At 37.7% G+C, this 26771-nt stretch overlaps 1 protein-coding gene across 6 annotated transcripts in view; it reads left to right on the plus strand.

The window, feature by feature from the left end:
* FHIP1A (FHF complex subunit HOOK interacting protein 1A) overlaps positions 1–26771 on the plus strand; it is a 95095-nt gene that overhangs the window by 55983 nt on the left and 12341 nt on the right. For all 6 annotated transcript variants that reach the window (XM_052777083.1, XM_052777098.1, XM_052777091.1 and 3 more), the window contains 6 exons: positions 1228–1854; positions 6709–6867; positions 9112–9198; positions 21149–21316; positions 25043–25122; positions 26561–26748. In XM_052777083.1, the coding sequence (XP_052633043.1) occupies positions 1228–1854; positions 6709–6867; positions 9112–9198; positions 21149–21316; positions 25043–25122; positions 26561–26748 (1309 nt within the window). The remainder of the gene's footprint in view (positions 1–1227; positions 1855–6708; positions 6868–9111; positions 9199–21148; positions 21317–25042; positions 25123–26560; positions 26749–26771) is intronic.

Here is a 26771-nt window from a genome sequence, read left to right on the forward strand (position 1 = left end):
GGCTTTACTAATCACACTTTGAACTCCAGATTTGCATCTAAATGGCAAGTGGTAGGACACGGTAATACCTTACTGAAGGCCTCAATCTTCTTACTGGCTTTCCTAGTGATTCACTGTGAATTGTACCCTGTTGCAAACCTCTGTGTTTCCTTTCCTTTGCTGGGTAAGGCTTGCCTATCTTATGTAAAGTATATTAGACGCATGGTGCAAAGCTGTATGCAGCGTTCTTTATTATGGATAGATGTAGATTATGCACTTCAGCATGTTCTAAAAATTGTTTGCATGTCATCAGGATTATAATTGCTTTCAGGCAAAGATGCTTTGCTCCGAGCACCATAATATAAGGTCTTATTTGCTGCAGTAATATGAATAACTAACAGTTTATGTAAAATTGATTTGTGTGCTGCTGCTTTTGTTGTTTTTTCGCTATCCTGAGAAGCAAGCCAGATGAATGGTAGTGTTTCTGAGATGTTTCCAGAGTCAGAAGAGCCATTGTTCAAGAATCACCTTTTCTCACTTAACTCTAGTGATGCTGTCATGTTAGGGGAGCTGCTGTTCCTTTGTGGTTTTGTGGCAATTATCCTCCACAAAAAGGCTAAAGACAGTGGTTGTTTCACAGACAACAAGCTTCATTGATTGCATGCAGAACAGAATTTAATCCAGGGGTATAAATGCTGGGATGAGAATTGTTACTCAATCCTAAATCTATATTGAATGTTGCAAGAGTGTGTGGGTATCAGTGGCCATTTGGCATTATATAAGATGTGGCAAGAAAAGACCAGCTCTGTGGGCTTCTGCATCTCATCATATTGATACTCCTGAGCACAGTTACTCTGGCTGAAGAGCAGGCCCTTTGATTTCAGTCCTCTGTGACAAAGAAACTTACTTCAAACGTCATTGAAACTCAATTTCTGAAGGCTAAGGGAACCTAGTTTAAACTTCATACTAGTTTAAACAACCATGCTTCAGAGAACCCCAAGTTTCAGCAATAGGGCAAGTGGCAAATTCAGGTGCTTATAAAAAAAATAAAGTGAACAAAAGCATTCCGTTTTGGCCTCGTACATGCCAAATGTGAAACTTTTCAATTTATTAGGAAGTTTGACAGACAAAAACTAAAAGCATAAAAAGAGTTTGCACTTTTTGTGTTAAGAATTTTGATGCTTTTTTTTCCTTATGGGGTAAGTTCATATTTTTTAAAAATGCATTCAAATAACTGTTTCTCTTTAGGTTCTGAAAATCTTAGAGAAGCATGATCCTTTGAAAAACACTCAGGCAAAGTACGGGGTGATTTCACCTGATGAGGCCAGCACTGTTCAGAATTATGTGGAGCACATGCTTTTCTTATTAATTGAGGAGCAAGCAAAGGATGCCTCAATGGGGCCTATTCTGGAGTTTGTGGTCTCAGAAAACATCATGGAGAAGCTTTTTCTTTGGAGCCTACGGCGAGAGTTCACTGATGAGACAAAAATCGAGCAACTCAAAATGTATGAAATGCTAGTAACCCAGTCCCATCAGCCTTTGCTGCATCACAAGCCCATCTTGAAGCCTTTGATGATGTTGCTGAGTTCCTGCTCAGGAACAGCCACTCCAACAGTGGAAACAGAGCTGGTCATCCTCTTGAACCAGCTCTGCTCTATAATAGCCAAAGATCCCTCCATTTTAGAACTGTTTTTCCATACCAGCGAGGACCAAGGAGCTGCCAATTTCCTCATATTTTCTCTGCTGATTCCCTTCATCCATCGAGAAGGAACAGTAGGCCAACAGGCCCGTGATGCGCTGCTTTTCATAATGTCTCTGTCTGCAGAAAACAACGTTGTTGCAAACCACATAGCAGAAAACACCTATTTTTGCCCAGTAAGTTGTTCTTGTTTTGCTTGATCTTCAATGCTAAACTGTTCCCTGTATTCTTCTCATCCTTTTCTGTCATTTTTGATAAAGATGTGTTGTAATGCATTTGTTTCTGTTGACAGCTGTTTCACAAATTGTAATGCTGTTCAAGCTAGACCCACTGCCAAACGTAGTCTTGCTTCTTGTTTCCATACCAGTGTCCTGTGGGCCAACACAAGTGTCTTTGCAGTCACGCAGTGAATTGAACTGGGGAACTGATGGAAGTTATAGTAGAACTTGGTGGGAGGGAAACCTGTTCTGTCTCACTGGAGGCCCTTATGAGATTCTGGGGGTGAAGGGAGTGAGAAATTGGGAACAAGGTGTTCTGAGGCTGTTGTTTCTCGTGGCAGTGCAAGCTTAAGTGGGCTGTGCTTGCCACACTGTAATATCAATTCAACAGTTCAAAAAATAAGTGTGAAAATAGTGTGAGTGTTATAGCAGTGTAATATTTTTGCAAGGTAAAAGGGAGACTTTGTCACAGAATTAGACGTTTCCATGACTGTCTCAGGCAAACCACAATCTTGCTATGTTGTACTCTGTTAAAAATTTGGTAGTAGTGTTGCATTGTTACATCTGGCAAATCAATCTCACTACATGAATAGAAAACCTTTGCTGTTAAACAAGTAAGTAATCTAATTTAACAAAGAAAGCTGCCCTACTGCAGTTTTAAGGCTAAAGCAGAATGCACATGACAACAACTGCTTCTTCATGCCTTATTGAAAAATCAGTTTGAGATCTGCAATGGATGGGTTCAAAACCAAGTATCATTCTGTAGAAAAGTTGCTCTTGTGTGCCAGTTTTTGGACTGATTCTTTTATCTTCTATGTGCCTTGCGTTTTAGTTTAATAAATGCCAGAAAAAATGGAGGGGAGCCTTACATATAGGGCAGAGAGCTTTAGAGCAGAGACACTAGAATCCTTGCCTTAAGCATTAGTGCATGACAGCAATTCCAGCTGTAGGTTTCCATTTACTCTGAAGTTGTTATGTCCTTTGAGCAGTAAGGCAGAGCCAGGTATACAGGTTGGAGGAGGCCTACAAGTTCCAACCCAAAACTTACAAAAGGTTTCCTTTGTCAGTGGTAAATATTGCATCAAATTTCTTGTCCTGAGAGACTCCAGTTGACCTTGTGTAATAGATGCTGCTAAAGAATATGAACTTGATTCTCAAACTGTCCCTGGGACAGATACCATTATTGGATCCATGCTATAACTTCCATAATTACATCTTCCAATTAATTTAAAACAAAAAAAACCCCAAAAACCCCAAACCAAAACCCCCACAAAACCCCCAGCCTTTTTACACTGAAGATAAAAGCCAGCTATATTAACCTTCGAACAGCAGGGAGCTATGATTGACAATCATTCTAATTAGGAAGGCTTCTTGTCAAAATGTGCTAAAATCAGACTTTTCTGAACAGTAATGAGTGGCCTAAGTCTATAATAAAACTTTAATGCAATGCCATAGAATTAGCTCACTAGCACAACATCTTTTTTGAATTTGAGTGTAATGAGCTGAAGGAACAAGTTTTGTTCTGGTGGAATACTCTGTAGGTGTCAGTGGCATTGCTGTATATCAGTTAAATCAGTGCAGATGTGGCCTCAACTACTCTGCAAAACAGCTAGCACAGTCCTGTGCTGATAGGAGTGGCATTTGGATGGCACTGTGTTGATGCTTTCTCTGGTTCTGGGGCTGAGTTGGTTGGTAGCATATAGGGTTTTCTTTACCATGCCTTATTGCATAGTATAGACGTGCCCTGGGGCGGGGTCTGGCCATAAATCTCTGCTGCCTCATATAGCTGAACCAGTGTTAGATCTGTGCTGAAGTGATCCTGAAGGCTTTCTTGATAGTATTTTTTGAGCTCACTTAGGTTAGCAGCTTTTTAAAACAAGATTGTCCATAGTATTCAAAACTGTACGTGAATAAACTATAAAGGAAGGGGACAGGCTGCAGTAAGATACATCACTAACATGTTTTCAAAACAGAATATGTAGACAAGGCTTTCTGATTTTATAGACATTTTTCTGCCATATCATTTTTATCATGTTTTGACCTGAAAGTTTTCTGACTCTGATTGAAGATATTATCTGTCCAGCATTATAGTAAGAAAACAATGTTTCTGAAGGATTTTGAGCAGGATAGCATCTCAAAGTCTCTCCATAAAACTTTGTATCTGTAAATACCTCGCAGCTTAGGAAAGCATGTATTAAAGCAGGAGGAGGTATGGCTCTGCAATGTCCTTGAAAAGTTGAAGCTACACAGAGGTAGACTATGGATGTGGGAGGAAAGGGAATTATTAAAGGAAAGGAATTGGCCAGATGGCGATTGATTATATATTAACAGATTTTAATCATATAATGTGTCTGGGATTACAAATCACATAGTCAGTGTCTTCTGTGAGTTAAGAGAAAATAAATGAATCGAGACTGGTTTGCAGAAAGACTCACAACTCGATGGTGAGAAAAAAAGGAAACCTGCTGGAGATGCTTGTAAAAGTAGATGAGCATGTAGTGTTGACATGACAAATGTTGGGAGAAGTTTGAAAAGACACTGCTCTAGGTAAAACAAAAAATAAAACCAATCTTGCCCTTCCAGGTTGTGCACTCATTCATTTCCTTCCCTTTCAGATTTTTTTAAATTCATGTTTATCATTTTACTGATTAAAACTCCATAATGTGGTCTATATATGTGCATTGTTTTATATGTGAAGAGTTCTGTTGGTAATTTCAAATGGTAATCCTGTTTATACCATATACTTCTATGAAAATTTTCAAATGTTTTTTACGTAAAGAGATGAAATTGCTTCCAGTGGCTACTCTGTCTCAGTGCTTTAGAAACATAATTTCATAGAGCCATTTGGGTTGTACTTCATAGCAAAACCAAGAGCTTTTTAAACTTTACAGATTTTAGCAGCTATATCTGGCACTTCTTACTTCAGTAAGTCAGACAAACTGAAGAATTCTTCACTTCAAGACCTTGACTGATAGTGAGTTCACTGCCCCTTTTAGTGGAGAGTAGTACATTTTGTTTAAGGTTGGTTCCTTGTGCTTAAGGACTAAACTTCCATATGAAGGAGAAATGTGGATAGTCCACAGCTCTGAAAATCAAATTGCTTACTGAGAGGGTACGTATGTGTTTATGAATAGCAATTAAATTTTAAGCAGACAATGGAAAATCAAGTGTGCAACACAAAAGAAACTCAAGTTCTCTCTTCAGAATTCTTTGCTTCCTAGAACTGTCTGAAGCCTGGGTTTGTGAGTGTGTGTGTGTGGGGGGTGGGGTGGTTATGTATAGGTAGTTCTATAGGCCTAGTAAGATCTTCCCAACTTTTTGCTTTTAGCTCTTCTACCATGAGAGACAGAGAAAGCAAAAAAGATTCTGGTTATAGAAGAAGGTGATTGTCCAAATAAAGCTTTTAACATATCTCCAGCATCTTTCTTTATATATCTATGTATATATGTGTATAAAAAAAAGTAGCACAGTGCGCTAAAGCAGTGAATTTTCCACAGTATTCCCCCCCCCCCTTAATATTTGGCTTAATTATGTATGCCAGAATAAATCCCACTTCAAAATTATGTGATTTAGGAATGGAAAGCATTCAGAAAGACAGCCTTTGTCTGACTGGATGGTTTAGCAATTATAATTGGTTATGCTTGCGTATGATCAAAACCTGAATGCCCTTCCTTGAACCCTTGGTCTTTTATGTGTTAGAAAACAAAGAGTTGACAATGTCCAGGTCAAACAGTTGTGTTTCATCTGAGCTTTGACTGTCTAGCCCTGTAGGTGCCAAGTAGCCCTTTGTAGAAAGAGGAAAAATTCTTACAAGAGTCTGTTGAATGAAAACTAAAAAGATTTCCATCAGGCTGAGTCTTAATGTTCCCATTAAAATGAGGATCATCTTAAAAATCATCCTGAAGTTGTATAAAATCATGTCAGAAGGATAAGAGTTGTAAATAACATTTAGAAAGTTTCCAGCTTCAAATAACTTTAATAATTAAAAACATGGTCTGAAACTACCAATACTCTAGATATATTCAGTTAAATTTAAAAAACCTTTTTGGAAATATGCTTTTTAAATTGTAACTAAAAATACAATCTTATGCTTCAGTGATATATTCTACATAAATCACCTGTAAGCCTTAATGTCACTGGAAACAATGTTTACACAGTAACTTATTTCAGGCTTTTTTATTTCTTCCCCTCCCCCTTCCAAATAAATAAGAAAGGAAAATGAGAAATTATGAACAGTTAGAATTTTTTTTTAAGTGGATTCAGCTGAGTCCAAGTGCCTAGGAATGAAAGTTAACAGATACCTGTGGTTTATATGAAGCTCAACTTCATTTTTGTTGATGGGGGTACTTTCTCCTTCCATTTCTAATGTTTCATATTTCCAAGTGAAATGACTTCATATAGGAATGTGTGAGCAGTAAGATTCAAATCACCAACAAAAGACAAACTGTAGATATATGGCAGTGATGGCTTCTTCTGGAAGGGACTGAAGGAAAGTGTGAAATGATTTTAGAAGCATTTAAAAAGAAGTATTTAAAAATAAATTATAACTTCGGATTAAAAAAAAAAAAAGACAACCTGAATTTCTCCATCACTTTCTCCTAAATACCAACTCTCGAAAGAAGGATATTATATAGAATGCTCTTTAAAATATTCATGTCTTTCTACGACAGGACTCTTTCAAAAGGAAATGAAATTAATCTCAACACTCTTTTATGTTACTAAAACTAATAAGAGAAACCATTTGTGGCATTGCCATTCAAGTAGGTGGACAGTTGGAACGTAAGTTATTTCTCTTCTGTTTTTGAAATACAGGTGCTAGCAACAGGACTAAGTGGCCTCTATTCATCTTTGCCTACAAAGCTGGAAGAAAAAGGAGAAGAGTGGCATTGCCTCCTGAAAGATGACTGGCTCTTGTCACCAGCCCTTGTACAATTCATGAATTCCCTTGAATTTTGCAATGCTGTGATACAGGTAATGGAGCAGAGTTGGCCTGTCCTTCCGAAGTAGTAGTGTTTTATATATTCTGCAAAAGTTTGTAAATTGTAGAGTTTATTTACTTTTATTAATGGCATGGACTTTTTAAGTTACACTAAAATAAGTTGCTTATAAAATGGATGCATTGTGCTGTTTGTCCTGGTTATAGGGATGAATAAATATGTTCTTGGTTTTCAGGTGACAAATGTTTCAAATGAAAGCAGTAAATTTGTGTGGCGGCATGATATTTCATTATGTAATTGGGAGGATTTTCTGTTTTTAAAAAAAAAAAAAGTTTATTGCATTTTAATACCACTGTTGATACTAAAAGTAAATTGAATGCCTTTACATGTGGGAAAAAGTAGTCTTTATATATTTAAGTGCTGAAAACCATTCTGTGTTTGTCTAAGCTTTCATAATAGCGTACAAAAGAAAACAGTCCATTTTGCCTGTTGGCGAGTACTGCATAAAGCAAGCTTTCCAAGCAGAATTTAGCTATATTCCTAGAAATATAAATTCATTTTAGATTGGCCTGTTTTGAATGCACTCTCTGTTCTTAATGATTATTTCTTGATTACATTTTTTTTTTTCTGGCTTTGATCCCTTACTATTTTTTTTTCTCTGATCTAAACATAAAATGAGGGGTTTTTGTCTTTTTATATTGTTTTTAAGGCTAGAAAACCCTATAGAACCCTTATCCGGTATTTTATTAAAACATGATATAAATTTTACAGAAACTGTAGATTTACATGTTACTTGAAGAGATGTGCTGAATAGGATTGAAAATTTAGTCACATTTACTGTTAAATAAAAGATATGTTTTAGTGAGACGTGTGCAAAATACAGTAAAGCAGCTGATTGACTGTTACAGCATTGAACAAGCGAAAATAATAATAAAAATAATAATGAAAATAGTCATTCTTTAAATGCAATATATAAGATTTTTAACATGCTTGTTTAAACATGACAAGGAGACAATATTCATTCTGATGTCTAAGCAGAATTTTTCTACCGATCTACATTTGCAGGAGGTCATATGTGATACCTTTTTAAAAAAAATTGATATAAAGGTTACTGCAGACAAATTAAAGAAGAACATATTATTTTAAAACCACTTTTCAAATAAACTCAAAAAGGTTAAGGATCTTCAACTGACAAGCAGAAAGAGCAGTTTCTGACTGCTGCTTGATTGTGTCTTCATAGTCTTTCTCCAGCTGAATTGAAAGCTCAATTACTGCAGGAATTTTTGCTCTGTGCCTGGAATGGTCTTTGTGGTGTGGCTTGTTCTGTGTTGACCCAAAAACTTTGACCAGAGATTAAAAAGGGACAGCGTAGCCAAGACCTCTTGCCATTTACTACTTTTTCCCTGGATCACAGCGTAGGAAGGGCAACGCTTTTTCTTCTCCTTTCCAAAGGAAGTGTTACAAATTAAAGGAAGTCTGGGAAGAATTGCAAGTGGGAGAATGTATTTGTGGCCACATGTAGGCTGTGATATTCCAGGCTCTATGTGAACTTCAAACAGAATATGTTAACTTAGAATGCTTCTAATGGAATTTTTTCCTGCTTTTATCAAATTTCTTTTAAATGCATGAATTGATAATATGTTTTCTTCGTGAAAACAAAACAAATGCTTCATTATAAAAGTAAATTTTTGGCTTCTAATAGCAGTTAATTTTTTAAAGCTCCTAACCAGCCTATTGATTGAATAATGTAGGTTTTGTTTTCATTTCTGTTTGTTTTACAGTGATTGGGAGAAGGGCATGTGAACAATATGTTCTTACCCCATAGCTAGAGAGCGCTTTGGTTTACCTACTCTTGAACCATAGGAAAGCAGCTGTTCTGCTTTTTCTTGTAAGAGGACAAGTCAACAATGGCAAATCCACCTTCGAGTGACCCTGACAAGGTCGCAGGAGCTAAATTTAGAATCTCAAATCTTCCTTCGATGCATGGGTATACACACTTTTCTGTCCATCCATTCATCTTTGTCAGCATGCAGGGAGATTGAAAAGCCCTGTTCTCTAAATTTGGCAGGCTTACTATAATTAAACATAGTTTGTGTATTTCTTTGAGGAAGGAAATATCTTTAAGAACCTGAATCATAGCAAATGCTGGTGAGAAGGACAAATGAACGTCTTGTTAAATAGGAAAGGGTTTTGGTAGTGGATAATAGTAGTCTGTGCCCTGTCTTATTTTAAATCTCATTGGAACTGTTCTGTGTCTTTCTCTCTTCCACCCTCTTAGGTGGCACATCCCTTGATACGTAACCAGCTTGTGAATTACATTTACAATGGATTTTTGGTGCCAGTAATGGCTCCTGCGCTCCATAAGGTCAGTGGTGTATGCAAGCATGACACGAAATAATAACAGGCAAAAGCATTATGGATGATCTCTGTGTAAAGATACTATTAAATGCACTGTCAGTAGTGACTTCCATATAATTGAGTAAGTTTCTAGGCTAACTTCCCATCTTTTTATTCCATACTTTCTGTTTACATTATACAGATTATTAAGCAACATATTGGTATTTCTGAAAATGTTTAAAATTCTTAAGTGAAATGAAGAACCAAAATATTTTTGTTGCACTAGGCTGATATATCATCAAAAAAGCAGTGACTTTTTAGACAACATTTCATCATGGCAGACACTATTCCATGAAGGGTTTTTTTTTTTCCAAATGAACACCTTCCAAAAGGAAAATGCCCACAAGGAAAATGTACAATCAAGAAATATTATGCTAATTTTAGCAAAGTTGGTATTGTTTTGTAGTTCCTTATCACAGTTGGTAGAGCTATTTTCATAAAGTGGAGAAGAAATGGAGTTTGGTATCAATTTTCTAATGTATTAGGATGCAATTTATGTTGGTTTGAAGAAAAAAAAATCTATTTTTCTTTGAATTTTAGGGGTTATCCTTTGCAAAATATGTCACTGATGTTGGTGAATTACTTAATTTATTCTTTTTTTGTTAGGCTGCAGCAAACTACATTTCCAACTGTTGCAGAATATGTCAATTAACAGTCCTCATTGCCCTGTAAAAAGAATACCTTGTTTGAGGAGAAAAAGTAGGAATTGTTGAGAGTAAAAAGCCACAAAAACTGCCAGGAGAGGACTAATAAATTACTTTTTGAAGGTCTACTAATTTTTACTAAGCCTGCCAAGCAGAAAGCACTGCACCTGTTCCATTTTCTGAGAGGCTAGTTAAACACTGTACCCCACTTTCTAGTCTAGGACTTGTCTTGGCAATGCACACAATTCTTCATGGTAAATAATCACTTACTAAGAAAGTAATAAAGCAGTACAGAATCTTCTTCAATGATTCAGCAGATCTCAAACATTTGGGAACTTGGCAAGGGCCGAAATAAAATTTGGCTGCCATCCAGATCAAGACTGTAGTCTGTCATTGAGATAGTTCACCTCCTTACCTGGCAGTAATTTTTTTCTATTTGTGTGTCTTGATTTAATCCCTTACCAAGACTGGGAATTAGAATCAGAAGTGAAAAGCTAACCGGCTTTAGGTCGAGGTTACAGATAACAAGGGAGATAGCAGAATGTAGCTGTGGGATTCTAGTCTTAGTGTGGGTACTGTTTTCACCTATGAAGTACTTAAGACAAATTTTAGGTTGTTTTGAATACTACCATGCTGCTGGATGCCATTCTTATTGGTCTGTAAATCTGCTAACCCCCTATTGGGTTGATTATTTCCCTGTTGATGTTACTTAAATCATTTAAAGCATGCTGTTCTTATTACTTTTTTTTCATGTGATGAAAATTTTGTTGAACCTCATTTATATACTCTGAAATTGGGTGAAATCATATTTCTCTTGAAAATGGAGATGTTGGCTGCTAACGTATATGAGTGTCAAGCCTAGATATTTCCTGGACCCTGACATTCTGTTTGGTGCCTTGTTCTTCCAGTAATAAACCTTTCCTTGATTAGCATTAAGTTTGACTTTTTCCTGTTTAAAAATTAACTACTTATGTGTATAAACTTCAAATGCGTTTAATGGAGAAGATGGATTGCACCATCTAGTGGATCTGATACAAGACTCTCACATACGTGAGACCAAAACTCCATAGCAAGAGGAAAGAAGTAAGTAGAGGCACATTCGACCTCTTCGGTCTTTCTGTGCTGTGCCTGCATTAATTTAACAGAAAATAACTATTTTACATCTGTGCTTTTGGGACAGATGTCTACGCACTTTGACAGATAATTATGCTGCAACAGCTCTTTCACACATTAAAATAATTTCTAGGTGCCATTGAAAACATTCATGCTAAGTTGAGGAGTAGGCTTTGGAAACTGTATCACCCATTTGGGGACTTAAGTGTTGTAATTAACCTTTAGGTTAAGAAAAAATTGTGAAGGCCCAAAACAAGAGACCAGATGCACCATGATGGTGTTTAAAACAAGTTCTTTCATTGAACACAATACTAAATGGATCTTGATTTTTCTTTTAAACTCAGTGAAGTTGGTTTGGTATCCTAAAGTCTACTTGTGGCTGAAGATTTTAGTTTTTATCCAGTCATTCAGTTCAGGTTGTTCTGACTCATTCTGGCTTATGAGCTCAAATACAATGAGTAATGGAGCATGGTATAAATACCTGATTAGAAAGACAGATCTGTGGAAGGTTAAAGGGAGGGGTGGTAAGAAGAGATGATAATTATTGGTACGTCTTCCCAAGGTGTCCCTATAACTCTTATTTCTAGAATTTAACAGCTGCTTCTGATAACTCTTGGTGATACACATGAACAGAAGGATGGAAAGGAGTCCAGACCTCATGTGGCATTCAAGCCTTGACATCCCACATCCAGTCTGGCACCCATGGTTCTACCTTAATGTAAAAATTGGAAGGGAGATGAGCTTCTGGCTCTGCTCTTGAATGACTGTTGGGTAGGCATACTACTTCAGACCTGTTCTCTCTGTACTATATTTTAGTTTTTCTTCAAGAAGTAATGTTTTGAGGAAAAAATTGCTCTGCAGCAAGACACAGAATTGCATATATTGTTTTTGCAAAGACAGCTCCAGTCAAAAATGTAAACATCTAGGAAAGAAGTCTTCAATCTTTTCTGTTCTCGGTGTGATAGAACTTGATTTCTGTTTAAAACAACAGCAGCAACGTAAACAAATCATGTTAATGTGACTTCCTGTCTGATCACCAAATCAAATTTAGTTGATTCAAGTATATAAAATAAAACAAGCCAAACAGCTGTGCAAGCACTATTAGATAAATCGTGTAGCTAAAAATCTTACTAGCTTTTAATCCCTCATGGAATAACAACATCATCAGTTTGCCTTTACAACTGGTGTATTCAGATATGAGCAAAATGTCTGGTATGAGGAGGTTTACTCACTTTTGGATTAAAGCTAAGCCTATATTGTAGATGATTGGTGCTGTCCAGTCTCTTCCTTCCTCCTGCCTTTTCACAGAATCACAGAATGAGTGAGGCTGGCAGGCACCTCTGGAGATCGTCCTGTCGAACCCTCCTGCTTAGAGCAGAGTCAGCTACAGCATGTTACTCAGGGATGTGTCCAGTTGGATGTTGAATGTCTCCAAAGCTGGAGGTGGTGCACCCTCTCTGGGCAACACTGTTCCAGTGTTTGACCACCTGTACAGTAGAAAAATGTGTGGTCTTTGATTTTTTTTTTTTTTTTTTTTTAATTTTTCCTGATGTCTGGTTGGAATTTCCTGGATTTCAGTTTGTGACCCATTGCTTCTTGCTTGTCCTTTCACTGGGCACCACTGAGAAGAGTTTGGCTTCATCTTCTTTGCTTCTTCCCAGCAGCTGTTTGCACACATGGATAAGATCCTGCCTGAGCCTTCTCTTCTTCATGTTGAACAGTCCCAGCTCTCTCAGCCTCTCCTCATATGATAGATGCTTCCATCCCATAATTATCTTTGTGGGCCTTTGCTGGACTTGCCCCCCACCAACCTGCTAGGAATACTTTTCTTAATGTAGCCCAGGAGGCTGTGGGTCATCTTTGTCACAAGGGTGCACTCCATCTCATCATCTAGGTCATTAATGAAGATGTTAAACAGTATTGGCCCCAGTGTAGACCCCACATCACTGGCCTCTAGCCAGGACTTTGCATTGCTGATGACAATCCTTTGAGCCCAGCAGTTCAGCTAGTTTTTGATCCACCTCACTGTCCACTTATCAGTGTGTTCTTCATAATTTTGTCTATGAGGATGTTGTACAAGAGACAGTGTTGAAAGCCTTGCAAGATAAATAATAACTGATCTCCATTTATCCATCGAGCTAGTCATCTTATTGTAGAAGGCTATCAGGTTGGTCAGGCTTGATTTCCTCTTCATAAATCCATACTCCCAGTCAACCTTCTTAATATGTTTGGAAATGGCCTTCAGGAGGTTTTATTCCATCCCCTTCCCAGGGATTGATGTGAGGCTGACCAGCTTGTAGTTCCCTGGATTATCCTTCTTGAAGACTGGAGCGACATGTGCTTACTTCTGGTCCTCAGGAGCCTCTTCAGGTAGCCACAACCTTTCAAAAACCTAGAGTGGCCACGACAGTCAGGGATGCAATCTATCAGGCCCCACAGACTCATGTATATCTGGTTTGTTTAAATGTTGCCTAACCTGATCCCCCTCCTCTAAGGGTAGGTCTTCCTTGCTCCACAGTTTCACTCTCATTTTAGGGACCTGGGATTACTGAAGACAACCTTCTTCCAGTTTAAAACATTGGACTATCAAACAAGACTTTTGGTAAAAGTAGCATCAGAATTTCAGTAAGTAGAATTTCAGTACCAGTAGTTCAGAATTTCAGTATGTGGTCCAAAGCTTTGAGATATGTATATGTGTGATCTTGAAATGTCTGTAACGTTTAGGGAACTATGTACTAAGCTCTGCCTTTTTTTAATTTTTGCAGATTGTCTCCCTATACATACTTATGATGTACACAGTTCACTGTGTAAATGAAACAGTGCAAGAGTGTTGAGGATAGAGACGTGTTTCTATGAAAAAGTCAGGGGGTGGGGAGACCGACATATTTTGCTTGGTGTGATTTTTATGGTTTTATCGCAGGAAGCTAGTGTGGAGTTGAAAAAGAATTCGCTAGTTCAGTTTTTTGCCAGTTAAGGAAGTTTCAAATTGATTGGGCTAGCTAGCTGGCTTGAAATAACCTGTTTTTCACAGTGAGTTCTGTGAAGGTTATTTATGTAGCAGATTAACTGCAATGTGCTTAAATAACCCAAACATTCTGAAGTTTATGACTCCCTAACTTAATTTCTCAAAGATAAGTATCCTAAATATAGCATGTTCTTGTAGCCTAATTTATACCTGATCTGTACTAGTCTTGTCACTTTGTGTGGGTTATCCCACCTACATGTGTAATGAGCAATTGACAAATATGTTCGTATCTCAGAAGCTGCATGTTGCTGAATGGGTAGACAGAGCCCAGATTTGTATTATATAGATAGGGATATGCATTACCTGGCTGTGCTGGATAGCCCTGTCTTGTCCTTTGGTTGTCTGGATTTTATTGTACTTTTTACAAAAGAGTTCCCTCCCTTACTTCTGACATCTGAGTTTCTTGAGACATTGAAAAAAGCGATTCAATAACATTGTTCAGGGGGGTTGTCATTATGCAAGGTCACAAATTCCTTATTTCTGTACAAATTCAGTTAAAACCAGAAGGAATGAAGTATTTTGTCCATAAAGATACAGAGCTAAAGAAAAAGTTAATTTGGTAGTTTTCTTTTGCCCAAACCATCTTCTATTCTTTCTGGTCTAAGTGTCTGGGATTTAAGAAAATTGAGACTATCTGGCAGAATCTGTTCTTAATTTAAGACTGGTATTTTCTGATGGCATGTCAGTTACAACTTGAAATTATGCAGTTCTGTATGTTCTTCCCTGGGTTTTGGTGCTTCAGAAAAAAATACTTGTGAGAAGGTATAATTCTGCTCAGGCACAGAGCCATACTGTCAAATTTCTGTGACATATTTCATTGGCTAATTCTCGCTTCACTTTCAAAACTAAAATTCTGGAGTTCTATCAAAAAAAAATTTAAGATCTTCTGAGGCCAAAGTCTGTTTTACTAGTTCTGCTAGAGGCTGTATTGTCTTGTTTTAGTCTTTATATATTTGGCAGTAGAAAATGCTTATTTACCTTATTCTTTTAGCACTATTGTAAAAATCTGAGTGAAATTCTTCTCAGAAGGTCTTTAATATGTATATATTTTGCAGTCAAAACCATGTGCTAGATAATTAGGAGCCACACTGTGGTATATATAAATATTATGCTATCTTTGATACAACTCAGATTGGTTATATACATCTCTTTACTGTAAGTGCATATGATTTACTTTTAATTTGGCATTCAGAGAATTTGGGTGACAAAGATAGCTACTCAAAACATCTTGAGTGTTTATGTAATTTGTGTTATTTCAATTTATTGAAGATAGTGCTGAAAATTTGACAAATTATATGATAAATGCAAATTTTTCATGTCTTAGCATTTACTGCTTTACTACATGGCATTTAATTGCTAACTATGATATAATTATTTTTCTACTTGGAAGGGTTGTTTTAATCTGAATAATGGAAAATTGTACCAGCTTTTTAGTGTAAAACGTTGCAGTTGGCCAAGTGAACAGAACTGCTCTGTGGAAGATCTGGCATGGTCTTGTCAAATAAGCTTTGTCAAATGGACCTCAATTCTATTGCGCACTAACCCATCTAAATGAAAACCTCTAACACAGTGATAATTCAATAATACTTGCTTGATGATTACACAGCTCAGCTAGGGGGAAATGACCGGTAAATTATAGTGTACAGATTAGAAGGAGTATCTTTATAAATATCCTACAAGACTGTTGGTTCCCATTTAGAAATAATGCCACCTTTCACCTTGCTGAAAGTATTTGGACAGCTGCTGTAAAAAGGTGTAACCCAAGCATTACTGGAAAACTTTGAATAGTCTCATGCTTTGGAGAAACCCATTAGTAGCTACAAAACTTAATTTTATTGGCTACAAAGTGGCTATATGTTAAAGGTGCTTTCACTTTTTGCATCAAACACTGCAATTGAGTTGAATTTTAACCTGGTATAAACTGTAGCAGTTTATAAACATAAGCTGAGGGAAGTTGAAGCAGTTCTGATTTTTAGTTCCCCCAGCGTGCAAACTTCCTCTGTCCCTGATCCCACTTGTCCCCTCCCTCTCTTTTGCCAGGACAACTGTTCATATGGGACACTGATTGAGGTTAAAACTCACCTTTATTTCCTGGATAGTTTTAACCTGAATCAATTCCCTGAGCCAATTCACTGTGCAGTGAATTGAAGCATGAACCCTTCTACCAGTATAAGCAGGGGGCAAGAAGTTGAAAATGAATAGAAAGGAGAAAAGAGTGGGAATGGTTGGACTTTTTTCATCAGTGAGGTGGGCTTATTCAGGTTTAAACTGCTTGTGGATCTAGAGGATAAGTTCTAATAAGAACATTCATGGTCTCTTCATGGGCAATATGAAATCCTTGTAGGAAGGGAAATGTGAAGGAAAGGAGGAATTGTGATAGCCATATTCCTCTAAGAGGGCATGAAGCTGTAAATTAGAAAATATATTGGTGTGGATCCCAAGGGAAAATAGCCAGTAATAAAGAATCAGTGCAATTGGTCTAACACAGTGAGTATAATATATTAAACTGAACTTGCGATGACAGTAATTTCTGGCTCTTTGCTATTACTTGGCACAGTGACTTGTAAAAGCTGGATCTCTTTACACTGTTCTGCTTTACCATCTAGTCAGTCATCAAAGGAGGCGAGAAAAGGTTTGCTAAAAATTATTACATAATTAGAGAAGGGTATTACAAGGCTAAAAGTGGCTTTCTCTTTTCAATAATCTCTAATCTAGTATCTGTCGGACTCCCAGGTAGTCCCTTTTGTGGCAGATTACAACTTAAATATCTGTAACAACTGATTGTTGTATAGAAAAACACGTGGATGAGTTTTTTAAATGGTATCTTTTAGATAGACACTTTAAATTTGCATGTATATTGAAAAAAAAAATTCCAGCAACTTTTTATTGTTACAACTGTGGATAATGAAAATAAAAGTGGGAGAATACTGTTCTGATTAATGCAATGGATATGGATTTTTCTTGTTTTTCATTTTAAATCCTACAATTTTATCTTGGGAGCAGAGATATCCCTGGTCTTTACCATTAGTAGAAAAGATCTAATGCAAGGGATGCTGCTGGTGGGTTTTTATTTTTGCTGTTGTGGCAGTGGTGGATTTTAATGTTGCTGAAATACCTTTATCAAAAACATAGCTTGAAATTTACTTACTTAACAAAGGGCTTGTCTAGAAAAATACCATGTCTTAATTTTATTCATCTCCCTTTGTTATGGTATTTTTCCTGATACTTGAATTGTCAGAAGTGAAGAATTTTTAAATTAAATATTGGATTTGTGGATGTGTGTAAGCTTTGTCTTGTTTTTTATCATCCTTTCAAAGATGTTAAATTCTGAAGGCTAGCTAAAAGCTTACTTGGACAAATTATACTGTAATCAATGTTTACAGTGATACAAAGTTTTTGTAAGCTGCCTCACAATTTGACTGTAGTGGACATGTTTGACATGGGTAGTAAATGTTTTGTTCTCTGGGAACATTGGTTCTTTTGTTGTTTACTGAAGTACCAAGTTGAATTTATTAGGAAGGATTTCTCTACTTTCCCCAAATCTGTCTCACGAGACATTAGTTTAAGAGGAGACAACCAGCAAGTACTCTGAATGAAGCTTAATAGCGTGGCTTTGGTATCTTAGAAAACAGAGATCTTCAATAATAACTGCACAAATTGAACGAGTCTCACTTTCAACACTCAATGTATTATGTGTAATGTGATCTGTAGAAAAGGTGTACAGTTAAAAGGGGTTTTGCCAATGCTGGGTTTTGCCTAAGTGTAACTGATTTCTCCAACGTCCTTCTAGTTAGTTGCAAAAAAAGTGAGTTCTCTAGAGGCTCATTCAGAGCGGGCTAATGTATCCCATTGAGTAAAAGGAAAACTAGCTTCATGGAGCTAAAATTAGCCTTTTTGAATACTTCTCTAGGTGCCTCAAATCTTTGGAAGTTACACTTACTGTCAGATATGGTGAAAGGGAGAAGCAAACACAGAATGCAAGGTGGCAAAATAAGATATAATTGTAAAGGCACAGATGTCTGCTTGCCAGATTAATTGATCTTTTTCCTAAGCAGCATACGTGGCTTTCATTTCAAATGCTGAAAAGCAATATTTTTCTTTGATTTGCTCTTGCGAGGAAGCAGAAGAATGGTCTCTGTGCTGGTCTGTATGGTCAAGTTGCACACAAAGGCACACTGAGAGCGCACTGGAACTTCTAGAACATGATAGCATTAAAATCACTTGTACAGCATTAACTTGCCTGCTTTGAGTGTTGCACAGTGAGCTGTGAAATAGATCCTAGCTTTATTTATTGCAAAAGTTTGAAGGAGTGTTGTGGATAAGGCAGTGCATTTTCATTGAAAAATGATTCTTACAAATCCACTTAAATCTTGACAAAACTTAGTCGTCTTTCCTCTTTCTCAGAAAATGGTTAAGCAGATTCAGCAACTTCTTTCCCAAGAAGAACTAAAAACTAAGTGTAATGTGGCACCCTGCACAAAAAACCTCAATTCAAACAATTGAGATTTAACAAGGTTGTAACTCACTCCTTTGTGAACTGTTTGGGCTTCATTAATCATTGTTTGGTTCTTCTAGCTCTCTTCAGTGGTATCAGTGAAGTGTTGGCTACGGTAAACATGATTTCTTTTTTCATCTAGTCCTCAAGCTGTTAGGAGCACTGAACATGCTCTCAGAATTGAACGTTTCTTTTCTAAAGTAGTCTCTAGCTGACTTTCTTCTGCTCTTTGTTTCATTCATGATATGCACTCTGAAAAGCATATGGGTTTCTCTGACTGGTACAAATGTAGGATGAGATGTCCAAAGAGCATCGATTTCAGAAGAAGGTCACTGCCCTTATGAATCTGCTGGCTTTTCTTGCTTTCATTTACAGCTTTGGTATTTTATACATATACACAGGCCCATTCCTCTGCCTTTAGCAAACATCTGTGAAACCTGCAGGCCAAGAAGGTGCTTCCTTTTCCCTATAAAGGATGAAGGAGAAGTGACACAGAGACATAATGATGTATTACTTCTGTCTGGCCTTTCCTTGGCATGGGGTTTAAACTCTTCGATGAACTGTATGCTATCATAATGATGTCACATGATGGATTTCTTGGGCTTTGCTTTTTACAGCTTGCTGCTATAAAAAACAAAAAAAGCCAGTTCTCAGGGCAATAGTCAACAGCTTCCACCAGAAAACCATTCTTTTTTACCCCACAAGTCCCCACACCTTTTGGCTATTGCAAAAAAAAAAAAAAAAAAAAAAAAAGAAGAAGAATCTTGGCTCCAACCAGAAACAATTTCCTTTGTTTCACAACCCTGGCTCCTCTCCTGAGCAGGTTTTTTGGTGGTTGAATATGGCAGTAATCCTATGGAAAAGTGTGTGTATGTGCACAAACAACGTTTGCTTTATCACACTTACAATAATACAGAATTTGAGTTAGAGCTGTAGGCATAGTGCTTATTCGGGCAATCTGTAACTTTGGGGTGCTTAGCCTAGTAACTTTATTTTTTTTCACTTGTGAGGGAAGGAGGATTGAATTAATAAACTGTATTCTGAGTTGGAGTATATGTTAATAGATACTATTTTGTGAAAGTACTATATTCTTATTTCTGGTTTTGGTAGCACTGAACATGCAACTACAGGTCTAGAAAATATGTCTATAGCTGTTGCTTACTTAGCCTTATGAAGTTCACAGATCCTGTGAAAGTGTGCCTCATTCCTTTCCTTTCACTGTTACATTTTAATGCTTGATTTTGACCAACCTTACTGCAATAAACCAAGAAGGTGAACTTATTTTCCCATCCTGGTGAAAAATTTGACTCTTGCTGCTTCACTGGTGCTTTGTTTCTAATGCCAAAATGAGCTAGTAGCCCGCTGATTGAGGATGGTGAAGCTGAGCATTAGAATAAAGCCTCAGAATGAGAGTGAATCAATGACCTTAACTTTAGAGCTTCTCTCTGCTCTCCACATTGGTGCACCCTCTCCATAAGGTCTGCAGGCTGCATACAGCATTCCTATGTTCTGTGTAACCAGCCAGAAGCAGCTTGTGATCTTAAATGCTTTAAAGAGAACATTTGCAGCATGACATTACTGTGTACATGGCTAACATGCAGCATAATGGAACAGGGATTTTAATATTTACAGCATGTTACGTAAATGTTGCCCTTCTGAGTATTTTCTAAATCCTCTTAGCTCTTAAGTGACAGCTTTGATTCTTTTTTTTTAATAAAATCAGTCTTTTCATTTCTCCAGCTAAGTTTGGTAAACAAAAGATGTTTAATGCTTCCTTTCATATAGGCAGATTCTTGTATTTAAGGGTTTATCTTTGTGCACTTAAGCTTATTAAGTTCCTGGGTAACTGTTTTTAAAAAGCTGACTTTGCATCAGCAGTACATGGTGCAGAGGTGGCCTTTGGAATTTTCTGTGCTTTGCCAGTGTATACTGTGAATAGATAAGCTCCAAAAGATTGCAATAAGCAGAGCAGCGTGGGTTATGGTATGCAAATGTCGCATGGATATTTGAATTTTATTTTGATATACAAATAGTCAATAGCGAAGATTTTGGGGTTTGGTTTGTGTGTCTATGTATGTATATACATACTCCTTTTAAAAATTGAGTAAGATGAGAAATTGTGCTGTGGGAAAATAAAAGGAAGGAAAATTGTGGCAAAATTCTGGATAGCTATGGGGATTTTTTTCTTGAAAGCTCTAGAACCATGAGTTTGTACTGTGCTTTGATTGTGCTCTGACATTTATTTTTAATAAAGTGGTAGATGCAGGTGTTCACAACACCTGAAAATGCTTCTGAAGGATGACAGAAGTGTGATGCAAAAGAGCTGACATGGGCAGAAAGGTGATGGGGAGCTTCCAGCATTTGTCTCTTTGTATTTCAGTATGTGTGAGATTTCGGGTGTCAGTTTGGGGGGAGGGTGGTTTTTTTCCTGGGGAAGCAAGACAGATAAGAAATGGGTTCTAAATGCTTGTGAGCCATTCAGAAGCATGCTCTTTGCAAATTTAAAAGCAAAGACCTCAATGTTTTTGTTGCAGTGTTATGTATGGAGAGCTTAGAGTGTTTGCCAGGTATACAGTTGCAGAGGGTGGATGGATATTTTGTGTATGCAGTATATTTGCATTTACATTATTTTTGCTTGCAGGTGACTGTGGAAGAAGTGATGACTACTACTGCGTACCTGGATCTATTTTTGCGTAGTGTTTCAGAGCCAGCCCTCCTCAAGATTTTCCTCCGTTTTATTTTGCTGCACCGACATGAGAATGTGCATATCCTAGATACACTTACTAGCCGAATCAACACACCATTCCGGGTAAGAAAAGTAGGAAGGAAGTTCAGGTACTCAGCATGGATGTAGGTTAAATATTTAAATAGCAGATTCCATATATTCAGTGGGTATCTGTTTAACTAGGAGTTTTGCCACCCCACTCCCCTCCCCAAAATGTGTGATTTCTCCACCCCCTCAATGTTATTTTTAGTGTGTGTGTGTGATGACATTTAGCTACCACTATACTAAGTTGATAAAAGTGTGAGGTGGTTTCACACATAGAGGAAATGGGATAGAGGGAGATGAGGTCTTCTGGAAGTCTGGAATCTGTTAGAAGATTAAAGGTAAATTTGGAAGCATTTTTATTCTGGATACTGCTGAATTAGTGCTGCCATAGATAACTTACACTGGGACTTATAAAATATACTTGTGGCAAGGAGCATTTTTGATCTTTGGAGTTTTGCCAAGCAACAAGCATTTTCAAATAGTCCTTCTGGGAGATGATGGGAGCCCAATATGGATGTCTCCAAACTGATCCAAGTTGTGAATTGCAGTATTGCCAATATATTTCTCAGGAATCAAGTCTGTATTATTATAGCATGTTTACTTAACCGTGATGTTGCCTGCTTTCTTCTTTGATTAAAAGAAGGTGCTTTCTTGCTCAAGTGATCAGACTGCTGCTTCCTTTGCTTTGCTTTTACTCCCCTGTGTAGTAAGGTTTATCTCAAATTTGCACTGAGTCCCTTCTCAGCCTAGGCACAATGTACCACAGTGGCTGGAGAGCTAGCTGACAACCATAGTAGTTACCTTTGCTAACGGTTGGATCTTCAGGCAGAGAAAATGACTATGTGTTGCACTGGACTACCTACCCTTTTGAGCCTTGCTTGGTTGGCAGTCTTGGCTGAATCTTGCATGGTGCACAGCTTCATAGATGATATAAAGAATAAAGTTTTAGTGCAGGTACAAGAAAAGCCAGAACACCAGTATGTGCATTAAATTTGTGTATTAGGGACAGTAGCTTCATCTGAAATTTGTTTTGAAATGTGAGTGCATGCAAATATGGATATATGCTTCTGTTACTGCATCTCTAAGATGGATTAACTCTGAAAACTGAAACAGCTTCTGTCGACGAAAATGCAAATGCTGTTGTCTCTGCTAATCATTAATTACTGTTCCATAGGCAAACGAGATGGGAATTGTAAAGAATTCTGCAGCCCTGAGCAACTCAGGATCTCAGCCAAAATGGTTCTGTGATGCTAAATGAGTTTTCTGCAGTATAGCTTGGCCAAGTGCAAAAGCCAGAACTGCAGCCTTCTGTGTGTTTCCACAGCACAAAAGCTACGTACATTATTACTGATGAAAATACTTATTAATAATTCACAGGGTTAAAGTTATGTACAGCCAGGTGGCCAAAAGGACTTGTAAAAATACTATCCTCTTTGTCTCCTTGAGTGTATTTTAAATCTTTTCTTTTTACAAAATACAGAAATAAACTAGTTTTATTTATTCAGGTGATTCCTGATTTGCAATATGGTTGCAAAGACAAATAAGTATCCAGTTTATAAGTGTCCTTATAAACTGAAATTTCTTAAATACAGGAAAATTTAAGGCAGTAGCAGGTTTTTGAACTTTCACAGTATGAAGAAAAGTTAGACTGGGATCTCAGTAAATTTCACAGAGGAAATGAGATTTCCTGTTTTTCCCCCATGTCACCCGGCTAAAACACACCTTTCATGCAAGGATCTGACTTCTTCCAAAAGCTTGTTGTGAAGCTCTTCAACTCTGCCCCCACATTCCTGTTAAGAACTCCAGTTCTGGTTATTTGTTCCTCTCTTGCCCTTTTGCTTTCTGCATCTATTTCTGTAGACATGAGGTCTTGGACTAACTGTTGGTTCCTAGTACAAGCAGTGGACAGTGGTGGCAGGGCAACAAGTTTGAGCTCTGCTTTGCCTCACAGCAGGCCAGTTCATGAGCATTCCCCGTTTCTCTTCTCTCTGCTTATTCCCTTTCTTTTGTTCTTCTGTGAGTGTTAGTTCAATGACCAAACTAGGGAAGGCAGTCAAAGAAACTTACTTTTCAGAGGCTATCAAGTGAGGTTCACTTAAACATTGCTATTTAACTGTTTCACAGACGTACCTGCCAAGTAAGGAAAAATACATGTATGTATATGTATTTTTTTAAGAAATCTATGCATTCATCTGGTCTTGGTCACTGTGCACAGCTGATCATATTGTAGGGGAGCCGAGTCGCTCATCTGAAGGAGAGAACTGGAAAGGGTGAAACAATCTTTAAGTTTATATTATTGCGAAAGCATGGGCTGGAGAGAGGAACGTAACAATGTGCTGTTGCAGAGCTAGAATAGAGCATTTTAACAGTGGGAGCAAGGGGAGTGACTGCAGAGAAGAGGAGGAAATTCCACAGGGTGGAAGAGAAGCCATGCCCAGGCAGGATGCTGGATTTCATCCTGAATGAATTACAAAGGATGTTCAGTGACTGAAAAAATGAGGTAGAGAAATATCTGTAGCCGTTTCCTTATTTTGTCCTAATCTGTTTCTTTTGTTAGCTACTGAAAAGTGCAATTAATTTCATATATTAATTATCTGAGTTTATGTAATTAATATGGGGAGAGGCAAGATTTAAACACCAACTTGAAACTTTAGGAAAAGGTCAACTTAGGCTATATAATTCTTACAAGAGTCAGCCTGGTCCTGGAGTCTAAGCCAGCTGTGAGATACTGTTTCCATGAGAGAGCAGCACAGGAGAAAGTGCCCAAGGAAAAATGCATTAAGAGGCAGGGAGATAATGGTGCTGCAGTCTGTGAAAACTAGTGAAAGCTTGCAGCTCATGCTTCTACCATTTTGGACACAACTGCAGTCTAGCAAGTGTCTGGCAGGTAGAAATGTACTGTACGATAGCTTTGAAAGTGGTGTATGTCTAAATAGTGACCAAAAAAGCCTGTAGAAGGCCACGTTTCTAGTCTGTCCTAAAGCCATTGCGAAAGTGGGGTGCCGATGACAGAATGGGTATGATTTTTGTCTCTGCTGAGTGTGACTACTGAAATACCTAGTTATGGGTATATTTGATCAGACCTTTGCTAAAGAGGCAAGCATGCAATTCCAATGAGAAATCCTACTTTTCTTTCCTGTCTTCTGGCCTCACGGAAAGGATCTTCATGCCTTGCCATAGTTCCCAGATGTTCAAGTGACCTGTAATGGTGGGGCTATGAACACTCCATATGGAGTAAATTCTGACAAAAATGACTTGTTTAGTCCTGTCAGTACATTAAGCTATATTTATAGAAGCATTCAGGTTCTTAATGTGCAGAACACTAATCATTCCTTATACTTAAGGCAACAGAAACTTGAGGCAGTTTATAACTTTTCTTTCAGAAAAGGCCTTTAGTTTGTTCAAATTCTATGTCAGAAGTAAAAACTAACATGCTGTCTTGGAAGTTACAGGTTTCAGTTCATGCTGAGTTAAATTAAATTAATAAATTTTAATAATATTAAGGACTGGTAAATTACTGCTTTTTTTAATAACTTATTTGAAGGAAAATTCTGGATTGTATTTTGTTAAAATGTAACGTTATGTGTATAGCTCTAGAAAATGTCAAAAAAAAAATCCCATGGGGTGCTGACAAAATGAAATATCACTAACAGTGTCTTATAAAGCATGATGATCTGGCAGAGCCATTTTGTAATGTAGCATTCAGGGAAGATTGGAAAGGTACAATTTCCAGATCAAAAACTGACAACATTTATCATTTTCCAGCTCTGTGTGGTCTCCTTGGCATTGTTCAGAACACTCATTGGCTTGCATTGTGAAGATGTGATGTTACAGCTAGTTTTAAGGTAAAGCCCAAACTCCTTTTTCCACTCTTCATCCTAATTCTGGGACGTACGGTCTCTGCCTATAGATGCAGAGCTGGATGAGAGTTTGCCAAGAGAGCAGAAATCCAAGCAACTACAGAGATAAGAATATTTATGATCCTGACAAAAGTCTACCAGACCTGAAGAAGTGTGATTTATGTCCTGTGATCTTCAGGAGCAAGAGATTTTTCTTGTGATTTATTTCTATAAAAGTGAGAGAAGAGAAGCTAAGAATATATTTATTGCCTCCAAACTGCTTATTCCCTGCTTCTAAATGTATAATTCTTCTCTCCTGCATGTTTTCTCTAGTGTATTGTACACTGTGATACAGAGCTATATACTCGTTTGCAGCTTCCACCTTCTTTCTTGTTGTTTTCCGCCTCTTTGATTCCTCTCTCACTGAGAATACTTCAGGTTCCTGAACTGCTGTAGGTAGATTGTTACGTAGTGTTGATTATTTTTGCTTTGCTTCAGAATACTCATAATTTTGGAGTGTGTATTAGGTGAGAATTGATTATTTATTTGAAAATATTGGTGTAACTGAATTAATTGGGCTTTTAGCACTGTAGATCGTATGAACGTTTCAGACACTGTCTGTCCCTCCATCCACAGGCATTAAGGTGAAATCCCCTATAGGTCTGGCTGTGGTGCCTGCGAATGCTGTTAGGACCTCTGTGAATTCAACTATGTCACTGCTTTAACAGCAGTAGAGTGCTGTATTTAATCTTCTTTTTGTTTATTTAGGGAATCTTTTAGAATTTGTTTGCATTTTAAATGGTGCAACATCAGTCCAGTTAACACTGAGGCTCTTAATAAAGTGCTTTTAAAAAGTTGAACAAAAGTGCTCTGAAGAAGTTCAATACAAGACTGTGCTTCCTCTATTCTTTCTACTCCCCGTAGCTTATTCCCTCTGCATGAGAGCTCAGTCTTGATCTACTGCAGTAAAACACCTTGATGACCCTTCCCTCCTTTTTGCTGGCTGCTTGCCTGGCAAACGTAAACTGTCTCTCTCTGCATTTCCCAGGAAAACAAATAAATTAAGGATTCTGAGACAGGACTCATTCATAGTGGGACCAGACCACACTGCTGGCCTTTGACATCTGCCCATCCCACACTTCCTCCATCCCTTCTGACAGCAAGTTTTCTCTGACCTGCAAAGGATTGTTCACTTCCCTGTTCTGATGCAACTGATCTCCTGTCTCTACTCATTTTGACAGTTCCTCATCAAACTGTAGCTTCACAATATAAAGAGTCAGGGTTTCATGCTCTTGAGAGGTTTAGAATATGGATCACTGTCAAGATTATTATTACTGTTTCTTTTAATTTGGAGAGGGCAGGAAGGTGGGAAGGGAATTTTGTATGTTGTTGCTTTCTCTAACATGAAAGGGTGATGAAGTAATGCTAGACACTGCCGTTTCAGATATCTGATCCCATGTAACCACATGATGTTGAGCCAGCGGTGGGCTGTGAAAGAGAGAGACTGTTATTCTGTATCTGCTGCAAAACTGCTGGCCCTAACGCCAGTCTGCTGCTCCACTGGGATCACCTTGACACTTGAAAGCCAAGGAAAAGATTATATTCTATGGACAAAAGCAGCACAAACTAAAGGTAATTGGTGCTCAGGGGAAGAC

This window comes from Harpia harpyja, chromosome 2 (genome assembly GCF_026419915.1).
Source record: "Harpia harpyja isolate bHarHar1 chromosome 2, bHarHar1 primary haplotype, whole genome shotgun sequence".
Classification (NCBI taxonomy): Eukaryota; Metazoa; Chordata; class Aves; order Accipitriformes; family Accipitridae; genus Harpia; species Harpia harpyja.